The following is a 22,503-nucleotide window of genomic DNA, read 5'->3' as shown; positions in this document are numbered from 1 at the left end:
AATTTGGGTCATGTTTGTGTTGTTTTCAGCAATTTGATTAATGCAGCTTATGGGGACATATATGTTTTTCCTTGATTTGGGTCATGTTTGTGTTGTTTTCAGCAATTGGATTAATGCAGCTTATGGGGACACACATTTTTTCTTTGATTTGGGTCATGTTTGTGTTGTTTTCAGCATTTGGATTAATGCAGCTTAAGGGACATACATTTTTTCTTTGATTTGAGTCATGTTTGTGTTGTTTTCAGCAGTTGGATTAATGCAGCTTATGGGGGCATATATATGTTTTTCTTTGATATTGGTCATATTTGTTTTGTTTTCAGCAATTGGATTAATGCAGCTTATGGGGACATACATTTTTTCTTTGATTTGGGTCATGTTTGTGTTGTTTTCAGCAGTTGGATTAATGCAGCTTATAGGGGCATATAATATGTTTTTCTTTGATATTGGTCATGTTTGTGTTGTTTTCAGCAATTGGATTAATGCAGCTTATGGGGACATACATTTTTTCTTTGATTTGGGTCATGTTTGTGTTGTTTTCAGCAGTTGAATTAATGCAGCTTATGGGGACATATATTTTTTCTTTAATTTGGGTCATGTTTGTGTTGTTTTCAGCAATTTGATTAATGCAGCTTATGGGGACATATATGTTTTTCCTTGATTTGGGTCATGTTTGTGTTGTTTTCAGCAATTGGATTAATGCAGCTTATGGGGACACACATTTTCTCTTTGATTTGGGTCATGTTTGTGTTGTTTTCAGCATTTGGATTAATGCAGCTTATGGGGACATACATTTTTTCTTTGATTTGAGTCATGTTTGTGTTGTTTTCAGCAGTTGGATTAATGCAGCTTATGGGGGCATATATATGTTTTTCTTTGATATTGGTCATATTTGTTTTGTTTTCAGCAATTGGATTAATGCAGCTTATGGGGACATACATTTTTTCTTTGATTTGGGTCATGTTTGTGTTGTTTTCAGCAATTGGATTAATGCAGCTTATGGGGACACACATTTTTTCTTTGATTTGGGTCATGTTTGTGTTGTTTTCAGCATTTGGATTAATGCAGCTTATGGGGACATACATTTTTTCTTTGATTTGGGTCATGTTTGTGTTGTTTTCAGCATTTGGATTATTGCAGCTTATGGGGACATACATTTTTTCTTTGATTTGGGTCATGTTTGTGTTGTTTTCAGCAATTGGATTAATGCAGCTTATGGGGACATACATTTTTTCTTTGATTTGAGTCATGTTTGTGTTGTTTTCAGCAGTTGGATTAATGCAGCTTATGGGGGCATATATATGTTTTTCTTTGATATTGGTCATGTTTGTGTTGTTTTCAGCAATTGGATTAATGCAGCTTATGGGGACATACATTTTTTCTTTGATTTGGGTCATGTTTGTGTTGTTTTCAGCAGTTGGATTAATGCAGCTTATGGGGGCATATATATGTTTTTCTTTGATATTGGTCATATTTGTGTTGTTTTCTGTACTTTAGTAGTAATTTTTTAATTAATGTAACTTGAGGGGACATACGTACTTTTATGCCAATTGAAATTACTATTATAAAATAGTAATTTCATCTCGTGTTAATTAAAGCTTATTAATAATGCAGCTTATGGGGACATATATCTCTTTTTTTATTTTATGAAATGGTATGTTTATTTTGTGATTAAAAAATTAGTTTTGAGTTTTTCTTCCTAACGACATGTTTATTATAATACCTTATGGAAATATATGTATATATATGTACACACGTGAAAGAAGTAAAGAGAATTTTTAAGTCAATACTATAGTTTTATGCTTTCACAATCATTAGTTGCATATAGCGACATCTATAAGTAAAAACAATATAAAGTTGTCGAAGTTAACCTTGGTGTCTCTTTGAAAAAGCTTATACTTGTTAATAAAAAATGTTGGCACGTTTTAATATTAATTCTGATTGTTTGTTTGGCCGATTGTTTTGTTCGTACATTTCTATTTCTAGCTTCTCTGCTAAACACATATTAACATTCTGGCTTTAGAATTAGTGACGAAGTCATTACACTTTCTAATTATTTTTCAGGTTATCGTGGGTATATACTTTTTATCTTATACGACACACTTCTTCTGACAATGCAGTGTCTTTTCTGTACTTCTGTACTTTGGTAGTTGGTAAATCTATGTTTGAAAGTTGTTGCCGCTAGACCAATATAAACCTTACGTTCGTAGTTGGGGGCATTGTAATTGATTGTTGCTTCGTAAATGATGTTTTTAATAGGCACCCCTTTCTTACGCAAATACATTTTTTATTATTGCGTTCTGGTTATTGCTGGCTTTGTTGTTATGTATGTTTGCTTTCATGTTTTTTGTGCAGCTGTAAGAACCCTTTACATTGTTTCAATAAAATATAAAATGTTTTTTTGGGAGGTGTTTGACAAATAAGAATATTTCTCCGATCTTTGTAGAAACGTTTATATTGTAAGGGGGTTTGGACCATATTATATTAAGTTTTTTATTTTTATTTTTTACGGTGTTTGGTATTTCCTTCTTACTTTTCGATAATTTCTTTTTCCCGTCATTTCCGCTTTCTCAACGCCTTCTGATACATAGATGCGGCTTTATTAAATATTTGTTTATTTGAGGAATGCTCAGATACAAGCTGTTATATGTTGGACTGAGTATGGATGTTCTGAATTATGTTATCTGGCTAACTGTATGGTTTAAAAGTTCCATTGTTAAGATTTAGCGTGATGTCTAAAAGATTCGCAATCTTCTTGTTACATTCAATGTAAGCACTGCTTGCAATTTCTTTTTTAATGCGTTCTATCGCGGGACCGCTTGTGTCTTTGAAAGTAGCGAGGCCATCGTGACGGTGTAATCCGTCGTTGTTTGGATAAATTGTGTTTATCTTGTTTAGTATGAACAACCCAACAAGTTCGCACACTTCGGCGCCGTCATAAGCCCCCATTGTCACGTTAAATAGTTCGGTTCCCTTCTTCATCAACGTTTGCTTATTTATATAATAAAAGTGATGTTTGTGCATGCAAAATTGTTCTTAAATCTTTTTTTTTTACATGTAATGATTTCTGGCAAAATGGATTGCGTCTATTGATAACGTTTTTGTTATTGAAGGATATAAGTCCTTGGTATAAAGGATTACAAAGCGGTGCTTATCTTTTTCATTTATACCTTCGAACCAATCCATAACTTCTCTCGTGTTTTTCCATTGGTTTAATTTCAACAGTTCGCGTAATTGATTGTTTGTTTTATCTCGGATTATCCTACTGGTTTGGCCCAGTTCATCTTCTTGCTGGATTAATGAATCTATATTTTGGGTCGTTGTGAAAATATATGCTTCCTTTTTTCTTTCTCTTATTCTTATTTTTTTTATTAAGGAATTAGTTAGTATATGTTTTTTCTAAGGTCATTTTTTGTATTTATGCAATTAAAAAATGCGGCTTTCTTGCTACATAAAAATATCTGTAAAATATAAAGATAAAAAAAATACGTTATAATGGGATACATCAATTATTATCGCAAAATCAGCTCATTGCATGATAAATGATGAAACTAAGCTGTTTTATTTCTAGTGGACATAAATTTGCCTTGAGAACATCGAAGAACTACTCCAATTTTGTCCAGTTGACATCCTCTAGTTCCTTGGGACATCCGGAATAGGACGTTCTAAACAAATCTTTTTGTCGACGAATGTACATTTGGAACGTCCTTACGACAACGACAACGACTTCAAAAGAACGTTGTACTATGAATGTCTCGCGTTTGTTGGAAAAGATGTCCTTTTGCTGTTCGACCAACTGACTTTCATAAAAAGGACGTCCATGAGTGGTCCTAAAAATTAAGCGCCGGTTCATAAAGACCGCTTAGGCACGTTCTTTTTTTGTCTGTGCTATTATGGTCAAAATAAGGCGAGTAACTCCGATTTTGGACCCGGACGTCCAGACCAAAAGATGGCAAAGTTAGGACGTCCTCTGGATGGAATGTATTTTATACAAATCTTCCTTATACGTGTCTACATTTTTGACGGAACCAGTTAATAACTTGACTTATGTATTCACCTAAGTAATTAATCAGTTGCTTCATATTGTGTGGTTCATTTATCTTATATTGCGCTGTTGTCAAATCTTCTGGTGCCGTAGTTAATTCGTCTAGTTTAGATCCGCAGTTAGGTCGTTACATGGTAGTTACGCAATGACTAAATCGTTATATGAAGCCTTTGCAAGGTAAATGAATCGTTACAACTTAACAGCTGTATGCTAACAATGATTAAACTACCTCACAATGCAATTTATTTGCCATACTGATTGGTTTACCACGCTAACACACTAGAGGATGTGGCTATTGCATTATCGTAGCGTACATGTCATAAAGTTTTGCGTATACTGAAAAAATGGCACTAAAATCACTTTAAATGTTATTTGTTCTACCATACATATATGTACATACTACAAAAGGTAAAACTAAATATAGGGTAATTCTTCAATATAGTGGGCTTATCAAATTCAATTTTAGGATTGTGTTCATTGGAGAATGAGGTTATTTGGAAGGTTACCAAAATCAGCAAGGCAACTTTAGTATTACCTTAGTAATAAATAAGCGTGGTGCTCTTTCTATGTGCCAATATTTTACTGAAGAGTTTGCAGATGAATAAAACAAAACATGACTATTGTTGTTCGACTCGTGTGACAAAAGAGAGTTTACATCGTTAAAAAGTGTGGTTTCTTGGTAGCTGCCTTCAAAATTAATGAAATGAAAATAACAGGAAATGAGCATAGCCCTGCATGCAGGCATATTCCAAAACGAGGGGCCTGTTTGTCACAAGGGTTACTTTGTTTCTGCCAGAAAAGGAAATTCTGTATGAAAACAAGGCACTCGCAGGTTATAGATTTCGGGGCTGGGGGATACCGTTCTGTTAAGTTGCGGGTGCGGGAAGCATTCCCGCCATTCGCTACTACAGATCCCGTACTGCTGAAGTTTTTTTCAAAACATTATGTTACAGTCTAAAAGGGAAACAAGATTAAAGAATAATCATGCAAAGGTACATCTTATTTTATTTTATTCATCACCAATAATTAGGGGTGAAAAAGATATTTATTTTTATAGGAAGCAGCTAGCTAGCTAAAGCTAAGACTTATCAAAGTAGCTAGCTAGTAGCTATAGCTAGCTATATAATTTCAAATAACGAGGAACATAAGATATAGGTAAAATTGGGTGAAGTCTCGTTTGCAGAGAAGAGTCCAGTCTATGATTGGTTCAAACTGCAACATCAATTTTAAAAGTTCATTTAGCTAGCTAGCAATAGATGAGTTTGCAGAGCGTGCTGTAGCTGTAGAGCTAAATTAGTGGTTATAGCTCTCTCGTACTCTGTAGGAGACCGGGGTTCGATTCCTCTTTACAGCGATTCAACATGGGCGATTAAATGTTACCATAGCCCCGGGGTTAACCCAAGCTATGTGAGGGAAATTGGGAAGATGAGCATTAAAGACTCTAGGACTCTCCATCTAAGCCATGGAAGAGGGTGCCAATAAGTCGCAAACGCCTGCATATATGCAGGCGAGAAGAGGGTGCCGATAACCGCAAACTCCCGCATATATAAGGGCGAGTTTGGGCGACTTTTCGAATTAAATTGAGGTTTGTCCGCTGAAACCGCCGCACTTTCCCGAACACGCTAGAACTCGCCCGGAACATTCCCGAAATGCAACACCTTGTAACATAACATGGCGGATGACAGTTGAAAGAACGCGCTTGAAGAGAAAGAAGGTAATAAAGTTTATATATAAGTTATTTATCAAGTAAATCTTATCAAAAACCATAAAAACAGTTCTTTTAAGAACTTCGCTACCACATAGTTCATTTTAATTTTTATACTTTTTTAAATAATTTTTCGAGAGTCATTTATGGTGAATCTTTTTTATGTTCGGGCATTGTTCGGGACTATGCGGGTTTTTTCGGGCAAATACCTGAATTTTTTTAAAACGCCGAACTCGCCCGAAAACGCCCGCACTTTTTACGGCGTATGCGGCTTATCGGCACCCTCGTAGCCATGGCCCCTTCTGGAAATAATAGACAGGGTATATCCCTCGATATTTGTGAGGCTAGCCATGTAAAATATGCACATCATGACATATAGTGTGGGTTTGCCCATGTACGGCTTTGTGTTTCGTGTACCTTCAAAACTTGTTAACCACTATGATAAACAACTATTGGCTGGTCTTGATAAGCACAGGTGTGTTTATGCGCCAATATGGCTATTTATCATGCAAAAAGAGAAATCATCATCATCATTCTCGGCTTAATGTCCGTTTTTCATGCTAGCATGGGTTGGACGGGGTATATTAATGACCCTCTTCCAATCTGATCTAGACTGTGTTAGATCTAAACTCAACTTCCTCTGTATCAAGTCTGTCCTTATAACCTCCTGTCAAGTCTTTCTCGGTCTGCCTCTGGGCTTTGCCCCAGGAACTATCAAGTCTCTACACTTTCTTACCCAGTTATCCTCCTCCATTCTTTCCAAAATAGAAAATGATAGTTAAAAAAAAACAATTCAAGCTCCTTTCAGATTGTTTATTTCTTAAATCTATAAATTAAGAGAAATAGTCAATTTTCTTTATGTGGTCCTTCTTTTATTGTCTGTGGAGATGTGCGTGCATGTTTGTAAATGTAATTATTTTTAGGTTTATATGTTCACTCAATTCAAACAATACGCGATTTTCAGTAGCAAAGCCTACAAAAATCGCCAAAAAAAACTTTTGAGAGTTCATTTGAGAGTTTTGCGGCTTTTCTTGAGATGTTTTTACTTTTGTTTCTGGGTCAGCATCATATTTTAGGGCTATTATTGGACTTGAATCTTGATATTTTTGGACATGGATTTTTGGCCGTAAGAGCAGCTATTTGCCCTGTCAAGGTTTGTTAACCAAGGTTCCACAGTACGCAATCCTGGGTAGTAGATTTACCTCTGAATTTATTGTGCTTATTTGGGTTGAATGGGATTCGAATCTTAGATATTTTTAGACATGGATTTTTGGCCGTAAGAGCAGCTATATGCCCTGTCAAATTTTGGGTTAAACTAATCTTAGAGACCTTTTTTACATAGATTTAATGTGAACTGGAAATAACATAATGATGTTTCTTTTTGTAAATTTCTTGAAATTGTGTAAACTTTTATGAAAAAATGTTGATATACTTTTGTTCAAATCTATTTCTATTTATTCAAAGATTTAATGATACCTTTTATTTATATGTAGGGGCTATCACCAAGAGCAAAAGCGTTGTTGTTTATTAGAAGCAATTCCAATCCTTCATATGTAACTAAGAAGTTTATTAATAAAACCAAAGGTAATTTTATAGATGATATATATATATAACATGGTTTGATAGTCATTATATTAAATATTTGTGTAGATAATTGATTGGCAAACTTGTCTTCAATTTTAAGTTTGACAGTCCCTGATTTTATCTAATTGGTGTGTGTGTGTGTTATCTTCAGACAAATGCCCCCCCCCTAAAACATAGAAAAGCATTAAAATAGAAGAAGAATCTCATTTGATACATAGCACTTTATCAAACATTTTTACTTTTCAATAATTCATTTATTCACTAAAATTAATTATTCAATTTCTGTGCTGCATAGTTGGGGTTAGCATGTATCTCTGGAAAATCTATATTTTTTTGAAGAATTGAAAACCAATTACAGGATGGATTTATAAGTGTAAAAAACGTTATTCACTGTTTACTGTTTACTTATTTGTATTTAGGATGGGGAGTCTTCGCAGAAAGCGATATTTCTAAAGGAGATTTTATTTTGGAATACAAAGGAAAGCTGATTGTTGATAAACAGGAAAAACTCGCTCTCAAGACCAAATATGATCAAAATAGATTTGGCTCTTATATTTATGAATTTAAGCATAATGATAAACATATGTGGTAAAACATTATACAATATATATTTATATTATGCCTGCTTCATACTGAACTTTAATTTGGAGGATTGACTTTATACAGCTTTAGTTTTATAAATTATATTAATTATATTTAGGCTTGATGCTACCATGGATGATGGAAGTTTTGGTCGGTTGGTTAATGATTCTAAATATTTCACCAATTCTGTAATGAAGAAAGTGATTGCTTACCATAATCACCCACATCTGTGCTTGTTTGCCCAGAGAAATATTAAGCGTGGGGAAGAAATTTTATACTTTTATGCAGAAAATAATTTACCTTGGCATGAAGAAGTATGTCATTTAGATAATTGCTTTGTATAACAGCTTATTTTTTCTGGCTAAATGTTATCATTCTTTTTAGGAGTTGGTGCAATTAAATAAAAACAAAGAATCTAAGACAAAACAGGTAATTGTTAAGACTTGTAAAGATCAACTTCAAATTAATGGGAAGTATGTAGTTATATTTTTTTGTGTTAAATTTTTTTGTTGTTGTAGAAAACAGCATGCAAAGAAATATTAAACAAATATGTATATTTTTATTTATTCAAAAATTTCAATATTCCATAAGTAATTTCAACTGCTTGTTTCATGATTTAGTTGAATAGCGAGACATGTTAAGTAGAAGGGCACAGTGAAATAAGAGATTTATCATGCATTATTTTTACAAAAAACCTTGACGATAAAATAAAAAAGTAGAAAAATATAAAATAAAACCCATTCGTTTTTTTGGTCAAATCATTATCACACACTGCTGCATTGATATTATAGTTTTATTATGTAACAAGATCGGCTCAGTTTGAAAAGGCTGTGAGTCTACTTATGACAACTAGGATTCACAGTACAACAGAAAAGCAACATTTCTGCTAAATTAAGTTGTTCAATCTATATAATAATATGCCAGTTCTGTGTATCAGGCAAAGTGGATGTGTTGTTTTTTCTAAAGAAGCAGCGGCTGTAACATGTCACTTTTGCTAAACTTTTATTTTTATTCTGTCTTTTGTGTGCTTTTTCAAATTGATTTAAAATTTTTGTTTTAAAAAGTCACGGTGATTAATTTTTATTATTTCCTTAAGCATGTGTCTATTGTCTACTGTTATATTAAAAACATATTGGTTTTATTTATTCCCGCTTGAATGGGATTAACAACAAAAACGTTTTGACCAAAAGAACAATGAATTTTATGCTTAATTTCGCTCACTATTTCGGTATCTATATAGTGGATTTTTCCATGGGCTAAATATTAGTTATGATAATATTATAATATTAATATCTAAAATGTGTGTTTTCACTAGTTGTTTCATAAAGAAAGAATAGGTATTTTGTAGGAAATTAATTGTCTTGACATTAAAAATATTTGTATATTTCAGAAGTATAATGAAGCTACAATTTCATTCAATCCAAAGAAGTGTGATGCAATTCAAGAGATCCTTACACCTTATAAAACAAACTTGCCATTAACGTTTTCTGACAAGATCGGTGAAGGTGCATCAGCAATTATATATCGTCACAAAAAGGACAGTCAATTGATTGCTGTGAAAGTTCTGAAACAGAAGCAAGCAAAAAAGAAGCTTTATAAGGTGGCAGACAAGTTGAGAAAGTTAAGCCATACAAATGTGGTTTCTTTTCAGGGATTTTGTTGTAACCTATCTGCATTCATTTTTTAATACTGTCGGTTGTTGATTGGTGATGAGATAGTGCACAATGTTGGACAGATGATGTCAATTCTCAATGAGAATGATCATTTTATTTTTAATGAAAGGATGAATGTCATTAAACAAGCTACAGCCGGTTTAAGATACTTGCATGATCTTGAAATTATCCACAAAGATTTTAAACCTTCGAATTTGTTACTTTTTGGTTCATTAAATAATTTCCAAGTGAAAGTAGCAGATTTTGATGACATGCCTGACATAAAGAATACTATCACAGCAACATTTACAACAACAAAGAAACAATGTGTTGGGATGACACTAGCTTACACTGCCCCTGAACTATGCACTGGGTTAGTAATGAAACCATCATACCAAACAGATGTATGCTCATGGTCCATTACAATTTTTGAAATTTTGTCTGACCAAGCATCACCATGGGCTAATGTTTTGCCGGTTGTTAATGATTTATTGCTTTTTGAAGCACTAAAGAACAATCAAAGACCTTTAGTAGATCATCTACAGACAATATATTCAAAAGAGGACTATGAATTCATAGCACCTATAATAAAGAAAAGTTGGACTTGTGATTCATCAACAAGACCTACACTGGAGCAGCCAAGTTTTAATTTGTTTGCATATATATATACCCATCTTTTTACCTATATGTCAAACTTTAGAAGAACAAGATCTCATCCATTTTGTCAATTTTCCTTTTCAGATAATGGACATGCTCAACAGAAAAAGTCCTGCAACAGTTAAAAATACTGATGAAGAAGAAAAATGTTGTAGCCTGGATGCTTTATACCAAGTAGGTATATGCTTTTTATATTAACCTTTATTGAAGAGGTTTTAATGTAAGCTGTAAAATTGTCCCTAAATTTAAATCACGATTTTAAAGAAGCCTTCACAAAATTAGTTTTCTCTGAATTCATTCCACAAAATGCATTCCGTTTTTCTCTTCTTAAACACAACAACAATAAAACAAGTTCTTTGTTCTTTCAAAACTTTATCCACAGCAAAACTCTGAAAAAATAATTAATTTAAATCTTGAATTATGATTGTATAACGAAATCCCCAAATCTTCTTTACTGGTAACAAATAGCATGACCTAACACATATTGTGATGGTCATACACAAAACTGGTTCATCCATCTGTTTTGGTTATGGTTGTTGAAAAAATCCAGGCATGTGTGTACAAGGAAGGCTAGTTTTGATACTTTTGTTTAGTACAAACCAAAGCTTTTTCAGGATTCAAGAAGATTTTCTATATTACAACAAACACTGTTGTTGCAAGTGAACATTAAACCTCATATTTCATTAATTATAGATTGTTATGTTTTTCTTATTATTCTAGAGCCCTTTGCCAAGAAAAGAAATGTGGACAGAGAAAAAAATCAAAGGGGAAAGTATATTTCCAACTAACATACGTCCTCAAAAATCGTTAGAAATGAACATATCTTATTAGAAAATCGAAAACATCGTCGGTTTAGGGTCCCATTTCATTAAAAAAAAAAATGACACAATAAGCTAAATCAACTTTAATTTATGCAAACGCATGCGAAACACATGCCAAACACAAAACAAGTATGGCGAAAATGGTGCCGTAGTAGCGCAACAAAATTCTTTGTAAAAAACATGTTTTGTTTCGTTTTGTTTCAAAGATCAACAAATTAAACGTATGCGCTTTTTGTGGGCCTTCAAGTTGGTTTGTTTATTAGTAAATTATAACTTATTTTTTCGAAGTTTCCTTTTTTCGTGGATTTATAATGTTTTCGTACGTCCTTTGAATAATTCCTGAGTTTAAAACTAAATTCCAGTAGCATTAATCTTGTATGTAAATATTGTGTATGGATGAGCACAAAACAAGAGTAATTGCCGCCTTGACCTTGTCAATAATCAAAACTCAATCTCTACAAATTTAATATGCTGATAAAAGGTCTATTTTGATATTTTAGTCCAACAGTTATTGTTGGAAATGACAGGTATGGTATTATTTTAAACACTTTAAGTAGTTAAGTGATCTCATCTAAATCATAGCCTATTCTTAGTTCTTAAACTTTATGTAGGTCTGGTAGAGAAAACAGAAATTGATTTTGTTGTTGCTGCTAAAAATGACAAAATTGCCATAACAAAAGTATGTTTCAAAATGTTGTGCGTAACTGTAAAAATAAAATTATTGGCATCTGGCACGTTAGAAGTACAAGCTAGCCATGTCATTAATTAATCGCCTGTTTATCTTAGGTTTTGCCTGTGAAGACTTCTCTTGAAGTTGCCGATAAAGATTTATCTGAACTTATGGCGGAAGGTGTTTTAAATTTACTCCCATTTGAATTTATATAAAAAAGCAGGCATTTATTTGTGTCTTACAACCTTAATAGTCATAAAGAAATTTAAGTTTCTGTGCGTGGATGAAAAAAAGGCTGTTAGTAAACTGGCCAGCCTTGCTATTTAATTGGCGGTAACTTGTAAATATTACGCATATGTCCCTATGCTATGTTTATACTATTGTTTTTCACTTAACGCTATTTTAAATTTTAGTAACCATAGGAACCTACATCAGTATTTCCAAATAAAGTGTAATCAATTTAATTTTTGTCATGTGTAATTAAATCTTGATTATCTAAAATTTAAGGATATCATGAATGATAGTATAGAGGAACCTGTTTAGTCATTCATTATTCCGGATGTTAGCAAGGTTTTATTTTATTATATTTTAATCTCCTTTAAAAATTTGTGTATTTAAAAAAACGCTTTAAGTATATTTTTAATTTTATACTAGGTGCTGGCGACACAGCTTGATCAAGAGTTATTTTCGTTGTCACTGTTAAAGACTTCTTCACCTACCTCTGCAAATGTATGAACCATGCATTTATTACCATACTTTGAACGTGTTGAGTTATTTCAAACTGTACCGTTAACTAATAATTGTTTTCTCATTATTTGCTCAATTATCTCATTGTACTCTTAGAATGTGAATGTGCACCACGGTTTACCTGGACCGACTGTTCAGCCCTGTGTTAACAATGGACTGTTTCTTGTGCTTTTATTTAAACAGAGTCTCGAAGAAAGTTTTTTCAAAAGGGTATTATCCCTACACACCTGTGCAACATTGTTTAACTGTACTAAGAGGTCAGCCCATTGCCACGATTAAATTTTTAACTTATTCCGCAAAATAAAATAATATTGACCAAATGTTTTTGCCTGACCGGGTAAAACGGTGTGTAAACTCTACAGAATATGCATCTTTTTCTATCATAACTTTGTTTGAAGAAGTGTGTAGAATTCTATATTACGATTGTCAAATTTGTTACATTCAAATGTATGCATTAATATATGCTGTGTGTATGTGCATGATTGTTCCGTCAATGTAATTAATACGACATGTTGCCAATCGGATTACTTCTTGTTGGTTTTTTTCTCTTCTTCTTCGACTCTGTCTTTGGCTGTTCAACTGATGCAACGCTGTCCTCCTCGTCCACGTCAGCAAGCATAGCCATTAAAGATCTCTTTGTAGCAGAGGAAGATGAAGCAGGCGTGCTTCGGGATTTGTCAATGCACACATCATATTAATTTTATATGGGTTTGTCTTTGAAAGTTTTCCAACGTTCTTTCCCCGCTCCACCTTGCTCTGCAACAAAAGGTAAGTTCGTGTGGACGAATTTTGGTCGCATTTTAGGTGAAGTGCCGTGGAGTACAGCTCTGCACCAGTTTCAACGCGAGATCTAAGTACTTATCCAATATCTAAACATAAAAGCAGAATTATAACAGATTATTACATTAGTTATTAATATAAGGAATAAATGTTTAAAATTACTCACCACTTTTTCCTTTTCGGGCAGCGCAACGCCTGTTACTGCAAGTGGAAGTTTTTTTAATTTCGACTTTGATGGCTTCTCCTCGTCTGATTTTCTATTAAACCGCTGCAAGGATTCCTTCACTTGGCATATACGCCCTTTAACAATGTTGTTCAACTTCTTATCTCCAAGCAACGGCGAGTTTTTGCTAACTCAGGACGGTTGAGCCATAGGAAGTTCACAGCTATTTTTGAATTTTTTTTGTTAGCCATTTCTAAATTGAGGAAAACATATTGAGAATGGAAAGATAAAAATAATCCTTGTAGGTAAATAAATATAAGAGTTTGCTGCAAGTAGAAGTTTTTTTAATTTCAACTTTGACGGGTTCTCCTCGGCTGCATGGATTCCTTCACTTGCGATATACGTCCTTTAACAATGTTGTTCAACTTATCTCCAACCAACGGCGAGTTTGTTTCAAGAGTTTCTGCTAACTCAGGACGATTGAGCCATAGGAAGTTCATGACTGTTTTTGAACTTTTCTTTGTTAGCCATTTCTAAATTAAGAAAAAGATAAAAATAATCCTTTAGGTAAACAAATATAAGAGTTAAAGCGTAATTTGTATGAAAATACTTACCGATTTAAAATATGAAGCAGTGTGACTGATGACGGCTAAATGGACAATGCAAATGGAATTGCAGTCATCAATATTTATACTTTTTTGCATACAAAGTGAACAACAGCATACCCCAGCAATAACCAATTAAAAAGTCATGTTAGGTATTGGAGAGGGTGATGTAAAGAACACAAACAATAACAATTTCAAGAAAACACAAAAAATGTAAATTGTTAGATATTTCAAGTGTTTTTTTAAATGGCAACAGTTGTTGATACAACAGCACTTTATGTGTTAACATGTTTCCACGTTCATGCAGCATTGAGCGCAATTGGTCGGAACATTCGTTGATAAGAGTGACCAGTTTAAGTTGATCTCCATTCTTTGAAATTAAAGCTGAAAGTGTTGATTCATCTGATTGTGCCGTTGCCATAGCTACGTCTCCTAAGAACAAAGGTAATTACTCAAGAACGTAACAGAACTTAAACAAAAGCTGAATCAATAGCACATTGCGTTAATAGATTGGGATATAAATAAATACAAAATAATAAGAAAAGTTTTAAAAACACATGTTAAAATTTTATTTTTTAATTTATAATGCAGACTAAGCACACCTTGGAAGCATCAGGATCGTGAATCTTATTTATTCGTTTGATCTAGCACTTTCCTTTAAGCTTTTTTGTCTCACTCCTATAAGAATACACAAATTCAATGACACTTCTCGAAATTATGACAACATATTAAATAAAACTATATAAGTATAGCCAAAGTTTAGCTGGGCAAAATTTTGAATATGTGTTTTCACATACCGGTGTCAATAAACTCTTTAGCAGCCATAGTACCAAGCGGTAAAATTCTCTCTTCCAATATCTCTGGAAAAATCTCCATGTTTGTAAGTTAAAAAAAATATGACGGCTAATAAAAGTCTACGTTCAAAACCAAGGAGAAAAAACTGAATGAAAACAGAATCGAAAGTGCGGAAGATCAAAGTTCATCACGGGTCATTCTTCTTTACTTGCAACCATGACTGAACTTCCGGATTAGAGGAAAATTTAAAGTTTTTACTGCTGCTACTGCTACTACTACTACTACTACTACTACTACTACTTTAAAACCCGCGGACCGGCAAATCGACATTTTTGCCTAAGATCGCCCCGGGTTTGCTTTTGAGTAAAATATCAATGATAAAAAAATTGATAAAACGCCGCATCGTCATGATGTCGAAATGAGCGGGATGCCAAAAACAAATTTACAAAAATAATTCTGTTTTTTATGGATTATTCTATCTATAGAATGTTTTTTCTACGGCCAAAAAATTAGGCTTAGGCAATTCCCTGGGCTGCCTCACCCTAGATCCGCCCCTGCTCGTCTCTTTTAAATGCCTCGTTTATCAATTTTACGACTAAAATATGTAGAACCTGAGACCCTAAAGTAAAATTATTCTGTATCAATACGAAAAATCGTAAATACATGACACTCCTCGCTTTAAAATACCTCGATTATCAATTTTACAGCTAAAATAGTTAGAACCTGAGACGAGGTTGTCGACCCTAAATGATAATTATCCTTGTATCAATACATAAAATCACAAATATATGACACTGGTCACTTTGAAATGCCTCGTTTACCAATTCCACGGCTAAAATATATAGAGCCTGAGACGAGGTTGTCGACTCTAAATGACAATTATCCTAGTATCAATACGAAAAATCGCAAATACATGACACTCCTCACTTTGAAATGCCTCGTTTATCTATTCCACGGCTAAAATATAAGAACCTGAGACGAGGTTGTGCATTCTCAAGTACAATTATCCTGTATCAATGCGAAAAATCGCTAATATAGGAAACAATCGTCAAATTTAAATGCTTCATTGATCAATTTTACGGCTAAAATATATAGAACCTGAGACGAGGTTGTCGTCCCTAAATGACAATTATCTTGTATCAATACGAACAAGAATCCCAGGGGCCTGGAGATTTCCGCCATTAGCTTGAAAGATTTTAAAATTTGAAGTTGATCTTGAAAACGGAGAATTATGGGGTAAACAAATCATTGAGTATTCTCAATTATTATTGTAAAGGGCCTGATACACTTGCACAATATCACTGAAATATAACTTATAATATCAATATAATTTAAAATATGTTTAAAATAGAGTTATAATGTATATTGTAATGCCCGTATACGTCTGTCCGTCCGTCCATCCGTCTGTCTGTATGTCACACAAAATGGTAGCTTAGCTGCAACGGGCGAACCATGGATTTTTCCACGGGCTAACGACTAGTTTCTTATAATTTCTTATAATATAGCTATAATATGTATAATTTCAACACCTGACATGTGCGTCATAACCTCATAATTTGCTGCATGGCTATAATATTTGAATAAAATCAAACGAGTTTGATTTTAATAATATTGTTGGTGATCTGGTTTCGAATGCCTTTTGTTTGTGTGACAATAGATCTATTATCTGCTAGCGTTGTTGTGGCAACGATGTTATGATATTCTTTAATGGTATTATGCAAGTGTATCCTGGCGTTAGCTAACCTGCAATGTTAAAATAAAACTCCATAAAAAAAATCATGAATAATTAATTAGTTCTGCTGAATAAAGCTTTAGTCTACGTGCTTGAAAAATTGTACAGAAAGAAATAGCGTAACATCATTATGCTACACTGCACAAGCTTTAACTTTTGATAGCATATAAACTTTAAAATAAAGTTGTTCATTGGATAATAAAACAATCTGTTGCACTGTTAGGATTCTTATTGGCCTAAAACTCATTTTAGCCTCGTTCTCAGAAATCAATGTAGAAAGTGTTGCGGAGAGGTTGCCAAGGCAAAGGCATTAAGCACGGCAAGGAAAGGGCACGGCAAAGGCAGGCAAGGAAACAAGAAGAGGAATAGGCAAGGCATGGGAGGCAAGGGCATAGTAGGCAGGCACCAGAAAAGGCATTGGAAGGGTAGGCAAAGGCACAGTAAGTGCTGGCAAGGAAAGGGGTCGGCAGGGTACGGGCAGGCACCTTAACAGAACCTCTTCTACTCTGCAACTCAAAGATTACGTATACTCAATATGTAAGTCCAAGAGTATGGGAAATGTTGAGGTACAAATAGTTCAAATTCAATATCTGAATTTGTTATCAGGTTAATATAGAGTGAATCATCTTAGCAGAATTATGTGCCAATACAAGAATTTAAACAATAATTGATCATAATGCCAAAAAAATCGTGTTTCGATAAATTTTAAATTAAAAGTCAACGTGGTTCAAATGAATTTGACAATATGGGTTTTTATTGAATCTTAAGTCAAAAGTCAAAGTACAGAAATGTCAAAAATGACATTTTTGTGCTCTAAAACAAAAAAAGATTACCTAATATCCTCAATATCGCTAAATCATATACTTATGAATACCTGGTTGCTGTAAGTTCAAGATAATTATGTTTTTCCTAGCCATGTCCAGGATTTGAACCTGGATCTCTCATTTACATGAATGTCAGCCGTTAGGCAAGCAGGGCATAAATATATACAAAATTTTACAAATGAATATTATATACACTTGGGAATTTACAGCAACCAGCAGTTAATTAACTTTTTGAGAAATTCTGGTTAAGCCATAAGTCACTGTGTGTTACCTGGCATAATAAGCTCGATGGAACATTTAATATAAATTCTAAACTGTACTACACATTCAGGTGGAGCGCTTTAGCAGAGGTATGCAGTATATCGTTATTTGATGAAACACAAACAGCAGTGTTTTGGGTGTAATATATTTTGTCAGAAAATATCTTTTCTTCAACTTTAGCTGGAATAAAAACACAATTTACATATTGTGCCATGTCATAGCGAAAACAGTCAGCAAACCTTTTGTATTTTTCACAAAATGTTCCCCATGAAACTTAAAGGGAACCGGAGGTATAAAATGATGTTGGACTTATATTATTGAGCTTAAAAAGTTAGCTAACAAGTCTTTTTTAATTTTTTTAAAAAGGTCTTTTCGTTCTTAAGATATTCACATTTAAAGAATTTCAGATTTAATTATGCTGCATAAATTATGAAGCCATATTTAAGTAATAGCAAATTTGGATATTTTCTTTCATCAGTAAATTTAGATCTGTTAAGGGGTGTGCATTCAAACTATTTCAACAATGCATAGATATTATAAAGGTTAATTGATTAACATAATTTTTTTTGCCAAAATGATACTCGCTTGCTCGTCCCAGGCCTCTTAATTTTTTGCTGATGAACTCATAACTTGGGATTCCCTTATATTTCGCTTATATAAGGAGCAAATAGGCTCCGCTTTGCTCCGCAAAAAAAAATTCATATATTTTTGTAATTTTTGTAATTGGTTCTGATGTAAATAATATATGATTTCTGTGTCAATTTTACGTTAATTTGTTAAATATTGATGATGTCAGGGTTCATTGCAATTTAATTGTGTCATCATTTTTTAATCTGATTAAGTGTTATGTGCACCCATAATTTCTTCACATTTAGAAAATTAATAAAATATTATTATAAAAAGATTCTGCAACTTTCTGCAGTTCCAGGGATATTTTTTTTTAATTCTGCGACATCAGTTAGTGATATTAATCAACAATTTATGTGATACATTTCTCTCTTCCAGTGTGTTTAAATTAAGTTCTATTCCTAAAAGTTGTTGAAATATAAACAGCAACAAAGAGCTTCGTCTATCTAGTGCAATGTTTTGAACTAAAAAACGTTATATTCGAATTAGAACCCAGTCTATTTTATTTTGACGCGCTTTTTTCAAAAACAAAGTTTTTACGAAGATATGTGTTATTTTTCTGATTGGATAAGTTGAAATACGAATATGTAGTCAAAAAAATTGCATATTGTTTGAGGCTACTTCTCCTTTAAATAAAAAACAGGAAAACTGTCAGTTTGATAACTCTTTCAAAACGTCACTGAACATTACATTGATAAAAATCTTTTGTGTCAATTTAATGGCATTTGTTAACTCTGCTTTGTTGACAAAAGCAAAAAGCAAAATTGAAGCTATATCTAATTTTGTTATAAAGTTCTCTAAGCTTAAAGGAATTTTAGCCTATATTTTTTTAAGAAATAAATTCTATAAAAAAAACTGAAATAGTATATTTTGAATTACCTTTAGTGTACGGAAGAAAAAATGACCCAAAAGAATTATCACACTTAAGCTTTGGTGCATGGGTGTCACCAGGATGAGTGACACCCAAAGGTGTGTTAAGCCGCATCTCATTGATGGAGTGTGCTGAAAAGGGCTTTTTGTATGCCAAAAAAGATATTGTAAGTTTTTTATCAAAGTTTTTATTTTTAATTGTGGTTTTGGCATGCAATGTAGTGGGATATAAGGCTATGCAGAGTAATGATGTTTCAGCTTAATGTTATGCTGTGTGTTTTTATTGTAAATGAAATGTTTGTCCTTTTTTCTAGTCATTTTATGCGCTTGATTGAGATGTCCGGATAAATTTATCGGAAAAGGTTTATGTTGACCTAGAAATGGGTGATTGCTTCCATGTCCCAAAAGGTAAAGTCTTACATTTCCAAATTAGGTTATTAAAAACCGTATACATTCGTTGGTGCTGTTTGACGATAGTTTTAAGGTTTTTTGCCTTTAAAGTGTGATAGATGCCAATTACAGACTTCATTAACACTATCTTTTTAACACTAATGTGGTACACAAAAATTTAGGCTATGTAAGTGATGTAAAAACTTGCCGAAAATCCTCAATATTATTTACATTTGTCAGCATCTTGCATTTTTTTTTTCGACTGATTTGACTGATTTTTTGGATGGTATTAATTTGATAAAATAATTACTTTACAAAACCACATGCCGATTAACAAACACACTCATGTATTCTTAATTAAAATGGCTCCTCTAATTTAGTACTGTTAGTGTTTCTCTTACGAGACCTTAATTAAATTCATAATTGTCCAGGAGTGTCTTTTTAATTTGAAGTTTTTAAATATTATTAAAGTGACATTTTGTTATAAAGATCTCTATTTGTATAAAAACCTGTATCTCTATATGATAATATCCAAACTCTAAATATCTATGGCAGCTTTTTTTTCAGATTTTATGTGAGGTAATCATACTAACAGGGTACGTGTGAATTTTCCAACTTATTGCTTTATTGACAATTATACTTGCGTGTTAATTAGTATATAAAGGGTTGAAGACCTGGAGACAGGGTCTCCTAGGTTTGAAAGCAAAACATAGTAGATCTACTTTTAGTCGGAACGTAATATGAATTGAATTCTCGTGTTCTATTTTGTCCAATCAAACAATTTTACCTTAACATGCACGGTAAGGGCAGGAAAAGCACAAAAGAGCAAGGAACAATTGAAGAGAAATAGAAAAACAAGGCCAAGAAGTGATAAGGCAAAACAGTCAAAGATACCAAAGTAAATTGTCTTCCAAATTAATTTCTAAAAAATCTCAAACTGAAATGGAATTTATTTGTTTTCTGAGTCGTTATAATATAAACTGAAACTTCGCTTTGTTATTTAGTTTAGAGTATTTTTCAGTCTCATTTTTATTATTATTATTATTTTTTTTTGTTTTTTTTTTGTTTGAACAGTGGAAACATAATCAAGAATGAATAATAATTTGCAGTTGTATTATTACGGGAGGAAAAAACGACCTCAAGAAAAACAATTACCCCTTCTCCCCTGAATTGTTCTTATTTTTGACAGATCTGTCCATGCTTTGTTGAGACTCCTGTTCATCTAACACAATGAAAGTGGCTATGTATGCCTTGTATACCTTTTTATTTTCATAAAAACGCAACGTTTGATTGTTTAAAAAATAAAAAGGCTGCGTATTGCTAGCATTTTTTTACCGTATTATCTAGAAAAATAAGCAGGCGATATGGCATGTTATAATAAAAGGGCAATGCAGCGTCTTTAAATTCATTAATTCGAACACCGTAATATAATGAATATACATTGTTTTGATGAGGTTTTCTATGTTTTTAAACAATAAATTAAATTTCACATAAGGGATATTAATAAAAACAGTAGAGACAACATCTTTATACAGTGTTAAAAACACGAAAGGTAACTAGCAAACTTTGTGATTTTTAATAAAAAAACTAAATCAGAGACCAGCTATTTAGCATATTATACGAAAAAGGAAAAAAAAAATCTTTTTTTAATGAAAATTAAAATAAATTGGTTACCACTCTACCAAAAATCTCAAACAAAATTAAATCGTTTTTTTAAGATAAATCTGTGTTTTTCATCGGTCAAAAATATGTACCCTAAAAGGTAGGTAGGTATAGCGTTCTTTGCCGTTCTTTTATTGAAAGTATATATCTTACTGTACTTACTACACTTATTGTAATAGAAAATCTGATTTTAATAAATGATGCTGGATAATTACATTCAGTGCTGCTCATCTTAGCGTTTATCGTTGTCTTTTTTAGCTAGCTAACATCTATCACAGACATTTTCATGACAACTAAAATATAATTTCTGTAACGAAAAATCACAAGAAACAATTATTCGGTACCCTGAAAACTTCGTAATCAAATCTTTTTCTCTGTTTTGTCTCACTAATTTGGAAATTGCCCTTGCGATCTGTCAAAGTTATCTTGGAGAAATGAGATTATCACATGCTAATTTTGTCTGCACTTTCTCTCAGACAAAACTCAGATAAAAATTTTTGGTAACTTAATTATGGTAATTCTTCTTTAGTGGTTTGTAATAAATAAAAATATATAAATATAAATAAATAAAAAGTTATAAAATTTTTTACAATTTTAATATTGAGGGAAAGAGAGCTTTTTAAAATACAATGCATTTGTTATTTTTTAACTTCCTTTTTCATAAATACACATTTTAAATTTAAATAAAAAATTAGTGCTAAATTTTCCCCGCAACGAGGCTTACCAGGAAAAATACTAACAATGCTAGGGGGGGTCTAGCCCCTTAATGTGTCTATGCTAATTTGATAAACATTGACAGATGTACCTAGTATCACTTATCTACAGCATTATATTCTGCATGAATAATTAAGCAATGCTATTCAGAAAAGAGCAGATTTAACTAATGTTACTTTTCATTACTTTACAGGTTACGCATACAAATTAGACAATGTGTCTGAAGGCACACATAATGTTCTATATTGTCGTTTCGAATAAATGTATGTACATACGTTTATTTTATTAATTATTTATTTATTTTTTTATTTGGTCTAACCTGGTATGCATTCAAGAAATATTATAAAATGCAAATTTTAAAACAGTGAAACTGTTTATTACTTACTGTTCTGGCATCCTTCTTCTGACCAATGCTACAATTAAGCTGTTAGAAAATATTTTAAGGAAAACTTATAAGTCTTTATACGCTCAAACCAAGGCTACATAAACTTCTAACACGTGCTTCAACATTGTTGTAAAATCGTCTTAGAACAGACGTCGTTCACGACATTTGACAGCCCTGTTAAATTCCTGTACTTCCAATTCGTAATTTTTTTTTTCTTGGCATGTAGTGTTAAGCC

The 22,503-nt window shown here is 32.7% G+C and overlaps 2 protein-coding genes across 2 annotated transcripts; one reads left to right on the top strand and one right to left on the bottom strand.

Annotated features, from left to right (window-relative positions):
* Positions 1 to 620: 620 nt before the first annotated feature.
* On the bottom strand, positions 621 to 1,469 carry LOC130623709 (uncharacterized). The gene has a single exon (XM_057439254.1). The coding sequence runs from the start codon at positions 1,467 to 1,469 to the stop codon at positions 621 to 623; it is 849 nt and encodes a 282-aa protein (XP_057295237.1).
* An 8,227-nt stretch (positions 1,470 to 9,696) lies between these two features.
* LOC130623611 (receptor-interacting serine/threonine-protein kinase 1-like) lies at positions 9,697 to 10,347 on the top strand. Its single transcript, XM_057439148.1, has one exon. The coding sequence runs from the start codon at positions 9,697 to 9,699 to the stop codon at positions 10,345 to 10,347; it is 651 nt and encodes a 216-aa protein (XP_057295131.1).
* Positions 10,348 to 22,503: the final 12,156 nt, after the last annotated feature.

The sequence above is a fragment of the Hydractinia symbiolongicarpus genome, chromosome 1, assembly GCF_029227915.1.
Source record: "Hydractinia symbiolongicarpus strain clone_291-10 chromosome 1, HSymV2.1, whole genome shotgun sequence".
NCBI classification, from domain to species: domain Eukaryota; kingdom Metazoa; phylum Cnidaria; class Hydrozoa; order Anthoathecata; family Hydractiniidae; genus Hydractinia; species Hydractinia symbiolongicarpus.
This window is presented reverse-complemented; position numbering and strand designations above follow the sequence as displayed.